This window comes from Mesoplodon densirostris, chromosome 8 (genome assembly GCF_025265405.1).
Source record: "Mesoplodon densirostris isolate mMesDen1 chromosome 8, mMesDen1 primary haplotype, whole genome shotgun sequence".
Taxonomy (NCBI): domain Eukaryota; kingdom Metazoa; phylum Chordata; class Mammalia; order Artiodactyla; family Ziphiidae; genus Mesoplodon; species Mesoplodon densirostris.
The window spans coordinates 42,665,730-42,676,060 of NC_082668.1; the positions used below are offsets into that span (position 1 = coordinate 42,665,730).

General features: G+C 38.1%; 1 protein-coding gene across 1 annotated transcript; it reads right to left on the minus strand.

Moving 5' to 3' along the window:
- Positions 1-8,130: 8,130 nt before the first annotated feature.
- LOC132494728 (serine/threonine-protein kinase VRK1-like) lies at positions 8,131-10,074 on the minus strand. Its single transcript, XM_060105944.1, has 2 exons — positions 9,999-10,074; positions 8,131-9,059 (listed from the first exon to the last, which is right to left on the minus strand). Exons 1-2 carry the CDS (start codon positions 10,072-10,074, stop codon positions 8,131-8,133), a joined length of 1,005 nt encoding a protein of 334 aa, XP_059961927.1.
- Between the last annotated feature and the right edge of the window lie 257 nt (positions 10,075-10,331).

The window sequence follows — 10,331 nt, forward strand, 5'->3', positions numbered from 1 at the left end:
CTCTGTTCTTTTCATTCTTTTTTCTTTATTTTGCTCTGCATCAGTTATTTCCACTATTTTATCTTCCACCTCACTTATCCGTTCTTCTGCCTCAGTTATTCTGCTATTGATCCCATCTAGAGTATTTTTCATTTCATTTATTGTGTTTTTAATCAATGCTTGATTCATCTTTAGTTCTTCTAGGTCCTTGTTAACTGTTTCTTGCATTTTGTCTATTCTATTTCCAAGATTTTGGATCATCTTTACCATCATTATTCTGAATTCTTTTTCAGGTAGACTGCCTATTACCTCTTCATTTGTTAGGTCTGGTAGGTTTTTATCTTGCTCCTTCACCTGCTGTGTGTTTTTCTGTCTTCTCATTTTGCTTATGTTACTGTGTTTGGGGTCTCCTTTTTGCAGGCTGCAGATTCGTAGTTCCCGTTGTTTTTCGTGTCTGACCCCAGTGGCTAAGGTTGTTTCAGTAGGTTGTGTAGGCTTCCTGGTGGGGGGGACTAATGCCTGTGTTCTGGTGGTTGAGGCTCGATCTTGTCTTTCTGGTGGACAGGTCCACGTCTGGTGGTGTGTTTTGGGGTGCCTATGGCCTTATTATGTTTTTAGGTAGCTTCTCTGCTAATGGGTGGGGTTGTATTCCTGCCTTGCTAGTTGCTTGGCATAGGGTGACCAGCACTGTAGCTTGCTGGTCGTTGACTGAAGCTGGGTGCTGGTGTTGGGATGGAGATCTCTGGGAGATTTTCGCTGCTTGATATTATGTGGAGCTGGGAGGTCTCTTGTGGACCCGTGTCCTGAAGTTGGCTCTCCCAGTTCAGAGGCACAGCACTGGCTCCTGGCTGCAGCACCCAGAGCCTTTCATCTACCCGGCTCAGAATAACAGGGAGAAAAAGCAGAAAGAAAGAATTAGTAGAAGAAAGAAAGAGAGAGGGAAAGAAAGGAAGAAGGGAAGAAAGGAAGGAAGGAAGGAAGGAAGGAAGAAAGAAAGAAAGGAGGGAGGGAGTGAGGAAGGATGGAAAGAAAGAAGGAAAGAAAGGAGGGAGGGAGGGAGCAATGAAAGCAAAAGGAAGAGTGAATGGAAGAAGGGAGGGAGGGAGGGAGGAAGGAAAGAAAGAAAGAAAGACAGGAGGGAGGAAGGAAAGAAAAAGAAAGTGGAAAGAAGAAGGGTGGGAGGGAGGGAGGAAAGAAAAAGAAAGAAGGAAAGGAAGAGTGGAGGGAGGGAGGGAGGAAGGGAAGGTAGGAAAAAAAGAAAGAGCAGGTAAAGTAAAATAGAATAAAGTATGAAATATAGTAGCGTTATTAAAATTAGAAAGTAATTATTGAAAAAAAAAAAAAAAAACGGACCGATAGAACCCTGGGACATATGGTGGAAGCAAAGCTATACAGAGAGAATCTTACACAGAAGATTACACATACACATTCACAAAAAGAGAGCAGGGGGAAAAATCAAAAATCTTGCTCTCCAAGTCCACCTCCTCAATTTGGGATAATTCGTTGTAAAAAGAGGGAAAGGGCAAGAAGTCTGAAATCTTGCTCTCTAAGTCCACCTCCTTACTTTGGAATAATTCGTTGTAAAAAGAGGAAAAGGGGGAAAAGTCTGAAATCTTGTCCTCAAAGTCCACCTCCTCAATTTGGGATGATTCGCTGTCCATTCATGCACTCCACAGACGCAGGGCACATCAAGTGGACCGTGGAGCTTTAATCCGCTGCCTCCGAGGCTGCACAGAGAGATTTCCCTGACTCTACTCTCACAGCTCCCGGGTCTCAGCCTTGGACCTGGCCCCGTCTCTGTGCGTAGGTCGCCGGAGGGCGTCCGTTCTTCGCTCAGACAGGACGGGTTTAAAGGGGCCGCTGATTCGGGGGCTCTGGCTCACTCAGGCAGAGGGGAGGGAGGGGCGCGCAGTGTGGGGCGGGCCTGCGGCGGCAGAGGCCGGCGTGACGTTGCAGCAGCCCGTGGCGCTCCGTGCGCTTTCCCGGGAAAGCCGTCCCCGGGTCTCGGGACCCCGGCAGTGGCGGGGTGCACAGGTCCCCCGGAAGGCGGGGCGGACAGTGACCCGCGCTCGCACACAGGCCCCGCGGCTGCGGCGGCGGCGGGCGGCGGCAGGCGGCCGCGGTGGCGGGCCGCGGGGGCGGCGGCGGCCCACGCCCGTCTTCGAGATCCACGCCTTACCCGCGGCTCGCGCCTGTCTCCGGCGCTTCCCTAAGCAGCCCTCTTAATGCCCTCTCCTCGCACACCAGGAAACAAAAGTGAAACAAGTCTCTTGCCTCTTCAGCAGCTCCAGACCCTTTCCCCGGACTCCCTCCGGGCTAGCCGTGGTGCACTAACCCCTTCAGGCTCTCTTCCTGCCGCCAGCCCCAGTCCTCTCCCTGCGCTCCGACTGAAAGCCGATACCGGAGCCTCAGCTCCCAGCCCCGCCCGCCACGGCGGCCGAGCAGACAAGCCTCTCGGGCTGGTGTGTGCCTGAGGGCACCGATCCTCTGTTCCGGAATCTCTCCGCTTTGCCCTCCACACCCCTGTTGCTGTGCTCTCCTCCGCTACTCCGAAGCTTTCCCCCTTCGCCACCTGCAGTCTCCGCCCGCGAAGGGGCTTGTAGTGTGTAGAAACTTTCCCTCCTTCACGGCTCCCTCCCACTGGTGCAGGTCCCGTCTCTATCCTATTGTCTCTGTTTATTCTTTTTTTCTTTTGCCCTACCCAGGTATGTGGGGAGTTTCTTGCCTTTTGGGGGGTCTGAGGTCTTCTGTCAGCGTTCAGTAGGTGTTCTGTAGGAGTTGTTCCACGTGTAGATGAATTTCTGATGTATCTGTGGGGAGGAAGGTGATCTCCGCGTCTTACTCTTCCGCCATCTTCCTCCGGGGTCAGTGATGTTATTTTAGCTATTACTTTAAAAACTAGCCTATGTAAAGCAGATCTGGAACACAAGGGCTCTTGGCAACAATTTACTTTTCAAATAATCTTTTGCTGAATTGGACTTGCAAACAGAAATGACACCACTCACTGGAGAATTACATATATTTCTGTAATCACTAAACTTTTTCTTAGTTAGTATACCTACTGCCATGAAGACACTCTCAGGTGGCTTTCTTTTTACACCATGGCCATGAGATGAAACTCTGAATTATTATAATTTGGGGACAAGATTTCTCATGAACTAAATATCCTAGGCCAGGTGTTGCAAACGAATTTTGCTTACACTCTCTCAACATGCTTAGACTAAAAGAAGCCAACTTTATAAATAGAATATTGACAGACAGTTGAGACAGGTTAGTATCATCAGAGCTAGAAAAAAACAATGCACATTTTTTTTTGTGGCCTGGTGCTATCTTCAGAATAAAACAAAAGATTTCTATACTGTTTCATTGTTCAATAAGCTTAAGATGCATATAGTGTTTGAAAGTAATAGAAAAATATTTAGAAAAGTGTTTTTATTCATTTATTAGTGATATTATTATAGAATATGTAGTTTAAATTATGAAATGTATTGTTTTAAGATAACAAGATAATGAAGATAATTAAATAATAGTGATTATTTTTATGTTAAAGAAAAAGCTTAAAACTGCTGTTGTAGTAACATTTGTACCCCTCAGATCATGTTGATTTATCCTGTGAAAATTTCCTTTTGTTTCATCAAGATGAAATTAGTATTGGAGTATTATATCCTGTATTAAAACCACAGTTCCTATTGTTTATTTAGTGAGCCTGAAATATTTCAAAGCACTGAGCGCCAGTAAATCATAAGTGGTTCTTAAATCTGCCTTCAGTTTTTTTCCCTCAACTCAAAATCACAAAGCTGCGTTAGGAATATCAATCTAATAAATATGTAACTCTTTAGGGTACTTTTATAAAAGGAAATACATTAGAGTATCATCATGAATGAAAATCAATAAATCAGTCAACTAACTGAGACTAAAGAAACAAAGAAATAAACAACAACAACAACAAAACAGGCTCTATACTAGGAATCAAGTATGAAAGCTCTCAATTCCCCTTAATTAAAAATAGGACACTTAAAAGAAAAAGAAAGAAAACAGTACTTAATGAAAGTTTTAAAAAATAGTTCCAGGAACAGAAATGATTTCAAGAATACTTAGGAAATTTTACAACATGGTCATGGCAAGGGCATACTTGTAGTATGAAATAATTTTGAGCTGATACTCCCACAAAAAAAATAGAGCAACTGAACGTTCCGACTTATATTTTACTCCAGGGTTTGAACATATGAAATACTAACTTGGACAGAGCCTAACACATTAATGGTGTGTGGTTTGCAATTAATTAATTTATAAGCTGAAAATTTGAGCAACTTATAAAGTCATCGTCAATCTAATTCTAAAAAAATCAATTTTGATATTGATGAAATTTTCTCAACTTCATATTCTATCTGATGAATAATTTAACCAGTTTTATGTTGATTTAACATTTGCCTCTTTAAAAAAGCAAATCTTAATTTTCACCTAAAATATAAATTATTTGAAAAATCTTTCTCATAAATCTCTTCCTTCACTTTCTGGAAATCATTGCTTTAATTTAATTTTTGTTAGGTTGAAGTACCTCCTTGAGCTATATTATCAGACATTGTACATATTTTCTGAAACCTTGAATTAAAAAAATTCTTTTTATTTACCTTTATCTGAAATAGCATCTTGACAAGAAACAGAATTCTTGGCTCTCAGCCTCCTTTTTCAAAGCTCTGCAAGGTGTTTCCACTGCTTTCTGGCATTCAGTTTTTCATTCAGTAAGACATATGATTATACAAATAATAAAAAGATGTCACTCTGGTTCTCATTCATTTTTAAACAACATTCCAATTGAAATGCTAGTAACTTTTTTTGTCTTCAACTTTAGCAATTTTTTTTAGTTATATTCATATTACCTTCTTTATTTTTCACATCTTATTTTTCTTCCTTCTTCCTCTTTCTCTCTTTCTTGCTCTATCTCTAGCAATTCCCCCTCTTCTAATTAATTAATCCTGCAAGAGCTGATTAGTGTTGGCAAGTTGTCTTCCATGAAAAAACATAGTTCCAACTGGGAAGTTATTTAGCGAGCCTGACATTCTTTAAAAATTAGTAATTTAATTATTTTAAAAATAAGGTTATTACTTCTATTATTTGTCTGACTATATATTTTTACAATCTGTGCCATTCTCTCCTTGGTGTCTCCTATTATTTGTGTATGATGCCCTTTGCTCTTGTCTCCATGACATTGTTTTTATACTTACAAGTAACTTTTGTTTTTGTTCTTTATTATGTCATACTTTCTTTGTTAACTATTCAAAATCATGACTGTAATTTTCAACAGTGTCCTCTTTTCAGTTTCTCTGTTGAATTTTAAATTGTGGAAATTACAATTTATGTTTCTTTTATCTATTCTGTAATCAGTAATTGCAAATTTTTTGTCTAATTAAGTTTCTTTGCATTTCATTTCATTTTTGTTCAGTCTGGTCTTTCTTCTGTAAGCTACTGAGGGATCTTTCACTGCCCACATACTTCAGTCATCATGTATTCCCCAGCTGTCAGATAACTCAGGCCATTGAGGGCTGTTGGCAATTATGGAATAACAGGCAATGAGATGTAATTAAAGGTTGAGCCAAAGAAAACAGACTGGCAAGCTGTGAGTCTAGTGTTTTGACAGAGATGCTTCAGATTTCTCAGGATTCTCCAGACATGAATGTGAGCAGTACAGAATGAGGCACATTGGCCCACAGAGCTGAGCTAGATCAGTACTAAAAATTTCTGTTATCAAACATTATATCATCAAACCAGTAAGTAAAGATGTAAGGTTAGCCTTTGTACTTTACTTGAAATACTTATGAATATGACTTGCAGCCCCCCTTTTAAATCTCCTCTTTCTTAATACAATATAATATTTTAAAATTAGTCAATTTAATAACAAATTACAAAAAATTTTCTGAGTATTGTTTTTTTCTTAATGTACTATCTAAAAGTTTTATAGTCTTAATGAATCTACCCTCAACTTGCCATTCTTTGAAAAATTAGCACATCCTATCTTGTAACTTTCTTTTACTATACATATTTTGTCCTTTCAGCTGGAGTTTAAATTCTTTTATGATGATTATCTTGGTTTCTACTTCTCTCATATAATTGAAAGGAAAAGAAGTTTATATTTTTGTAATGATGTTCTTGGCTTGGGCTTCTTTCATATAACTGATGTGAAAATATATAGTATGATTAAAAGTAAAAGATACTGATAAATAGGTTTACTGGTGATTTTCCTTGTGTGCATTAGGTTTGTTAACAATTTGGTCAGTCTTAAAAACATTAAGGTTCTTACATTAATTTTTCGAGATGTAAGTTAATAAACAAGTTTCCAAGGGTAGACTTTTATTTGCAAAATAAAGAAGTGCATATGACTATCAGTCACTGGATCAACTTCTCCAAAATTAAGCACATATAAAGACAAAAAGTTGAAAACTCACAAGATTGACACTTAGAATTTGCATTATCAGAATTAGGACAAAATATTCAATAAACAAACACAAGCCATTTAGGAAATCAGGTCCAAATATTCAATAAATTCAAGAGTAGTGATACAACAAGCATTCCCACAGAAAAAAAGGATACAATTACATATCTGAAAAAATAAAAATCAGTCAAGTTGATTTAATCTTTAGCACTCTTTGCTCTGAGGCTTAGCAACATAAGACCTGCTCAAACACAAAATTAGAGTTCTAAAATTTCTACTGTGCTGGCTGTTTGTGAGGAAGCTCTGTGTGATGCTGGCCTTCACGATGGTCCCTAATGATCCCTTTTGCCTGGTAATCACATCCACATATAGTCCCCTCCCATACTGAATATAGGACTCACCTATGTAATCAATAGGATGTAGTAGAAATTATACTGTGTTTCTTCCAGGTTTACATCATAAAAGACATTGCTACATCCGTCTTGCTCTCTCTACTGAGGACATCAAAAACCATTATTTGAACACTACAATAGCTCTATGTATCCATAAGTCAAGGGACTGAGGCCTCCTGCCAATAGGGACCATGGATTTACCAGTCAGTTATATATGAATCTGGAATTGGATCCTCCAGATTCACTAAGCCTTGAGATGACAGCATCCCTAGTTAACATCTTAACTGCAAACTCATGGGAGAACCTGAGCCAGAACCAACAAACTAAGCCTCTGTCAAATTCCTGACTCAGAGAAATTGTGTGAGACAATAAACATTTATTATTGTTTAAACCACTATGTTTTGAAGTAACTTTTTCATAGCATTAGATAGCTGATATGCTGAGGTATCTCTCGTGTCACTCTCCCATGCAGTACAAAACTTTCTTTTCCATTCTTCATCACAAAACAAAGAAGATACGAAGTGGGAGAATGTTAATGGGTGGATGGGGTGGGGAAGTGATGTACTGATTTCACTTATGAAACATTCTAGGCAAGGTACATAGGCATTAAGGTCCATAATAGCTTTACATGCTGAAGAATAGAAATGTGTTGCACTTAATCAGTAAAAATAGTGGTGGTGGTGGAAAAAAAGAAGATTCTACTTCAGCTGAGGAAGACCACATGAGATGAATGCCTGTTAGACACAATAAATTGGGTTACAAATGGCTTTTTTCACCTATAGTTTTTTTTTTACATGCCTGTGCAATATTTCTACCATGAAGTTTATTATTTAACATTTCTTTCCAAAAAACTAATTCCCTTATATACAGATACACAGCTTTACATAATGAGATTTCTGTAAAGAGCAAAATAATGTTCCAATGGGAAACACAACATGACAACAAACAAGGAAACTTTCAAATGTAATTTTCAAATGGTAATTTTTCAAAACCAATTTTCGAATAGTAAATACTTGGATCACACCAATGAACAAGGAAAAAGTGAAAGACAAGATCAACCCTAAGGGGTGACGCAGGAGAAAAGAACACACAGACTATGAATTGAGTGCCCTGCCGAAATCCCTCTGCCAGACATTAGTATCCTGAGTTAGAATCTCTTTAGGAATTTCCTAACTTGCTATTGGACATAAGAAACACATAAATATTCATTTTTCTACCACCCTCTACATATTTTTCCATATCATAAAGAGTTTGCTTTTATGTAATGATGATAAATATTTAATTGTGTAGCAATCTGTTATTATTTTCTTTACTGAGCTACTGGTTCTCTTACCTAAAATTAATACTTGCTGCAATTATAGTCACAGGACGCCCAAAGGAAAATTCAGTAACAAAGCTCACCTTTGTTATTGTCTTTGCTTTCAAACTTCCGTTCTCCACGACACTGAGGTCCAGCTTGCTGTCCTCCTTACTTCCTATAGCTTTCAGTCCTTGCAAAAGAATATCTCGTAACTTTTGATAAAGAGGTTTTTCGGCATAATCCAGTAACTTCACTGTTTCCATGTACTTAGCAATTTCATCTGTCTTGTTCTTCTCAGGAAAACATTTGTCCGTCAAACCTGCGATATTTTCTCTGTATCTAATTTTGGAATCTCTAACATAGTTGGGATCTTTCAAGTTATCCTCCCAAGGAAGATGGCCACTAAGCCACTGGATCATGCAATAACCAAGGATTTCCAAGTCACCACGTTTTGATGGGGCCACACCGTTGTGCGCATCGATGCTGGTGAATTCAATCGTGCCATCGTGACATTTTTGGGGGTCTTCTTTGTATTCTTTATGAATTCCTTCTGGGCAGTACCGATAAGCAAGGCCGTAATCTACCAAGTACACCTGGTCAGGATTCTTGTAGCTGAGAAGAAGATTTGAGGCCTTGATATCTCCGTGTACATACTCATGCTCATGAATATATTCCAGAATATCCAGAATTCTTAAGCTTAGCTGCAAGACAGTTTTCCGAGAAAACCTTTTGGCATTTGCTTCATATATTTTCTGAAGGTCACTCCCAAAGCGATCCATTATCATAAACCTGTAACTTTTTCCATTTTTGTCATGTAGACCAGACCCCCAATACTTAGGGACACCCAAGTACTTCAGGTTATGGGTACGAATCCATTTCTGAATTTGTTCTGGTTTGGCAGCTCGCTGGTAGAACTTTAATTCAGTAAAAAGAGGTCCATTGTCACTGGGTTTTTCACCTATAGTTTTAAGAAATGGGTTAATAGACAAAGCCCAAAACTACCACAAACCTGTCTATTGTGAAAATATGGATGAGACTGGATCCCTATTTATCAAAGAAGAAAGAAAATAGGCCAATGATAGTTATAACATTATAAAGTTTCCCAGCAAATAGCAATATAAAGGCTGAAAATGTTTGACAGCTACAGAACAAAAATTAAATTTCTTATATATTTTCTCAATAACACTAAATGCCAGAAGACAATTCAATACCATTTACACAACTTTTGAAAGGATTATAAAGGGACCAAGAATGTATACTCAGCCACATTGTCATTTGTTTTGGAAAGTCAGAGAAATACAGGTTTGTCTTTTGGACTCAAAAATCATTCAAGTCATTTTCTTGAAAGCAATACATAAAGACATATAATAGTGAAATGAGTATGAAAAAAAATTGAGAAATGCAAAGCTGTGACAGAAAAGACCAGGAAATAAGCATTATAATTACAGAAATAAAAATGAGTTTAGATTATTTTTACAAATGTAGTAACAAAAACAATAGCACATGTTAAAAGAGAAAACAGTTGAGTTGATTAATGAAATGTTTGTGCTGTATTGTCTCCATTGGAAGCTACTTTTGTGTACTTAAACATATGATATATGCTTTCAAAGTCAATTTCAGAAAAGAAAGTTACTAACACCTGTTGTTTGATTCTTTTTGGTGCCATTTTGTAATTACATGATTGAATATTTAACCTAATTATTATTGATCCTTGCTTTTATTGCAGCCTTCTGTTTGGGAGATTGTGACAAAGGATATTTATAATCCCAGTTGTCTCTAATCACTAAGGCTACACATATGTATGAATATAAGTCCCAAATTTCGAACAGCAAATTTAGCTTAGATCATTGAGTATCAACTTGAACGAGCCTCTTTTAGGAATAAACTGACATATTACCTGTCTCAAAAGTCTCCTTCCTCCTATTTGGAATCATCTGAATGCAATAATGCCTGTCCACAATTCTCTGGTTCATTTTACACTTTGAAAGAAATGCTTCTCCTATTCATTCTTTTGTATTTAAAAAAAGTCAAACATTCTTTAAAGTATTAATATTTTATATCAAGACCGAGTCTTTTATACCTTATTGCTATGTAACTGAATAAAATCAATGCTCTATCAATTACTGGCTGGGAGAATGGGCATTTTAATTAAAACAACAGTAAGGAGAAATACCATGAAGCACATAATGCCATTTGGAAGGTTAGACACTAAAAAGCCAGATAACAATAA

Bases quoted from the DNA above. Each gene is read 5' to 3' on its own strand.
- LOC132494728 (XM_060105944.1), bottom strand. From the start codon at position 10,074: ATGAACCAGAGAATTGTGGACAGGCATTATTGCATTCAGATGATTCCA. The intron at 9,060-9,998 runs GTAATATGTCAG...TTAAAACTATAG, and splicing joins GAAGGAGACTTTTGAGACAG to GTGAAAAACCCAGTGACAAT.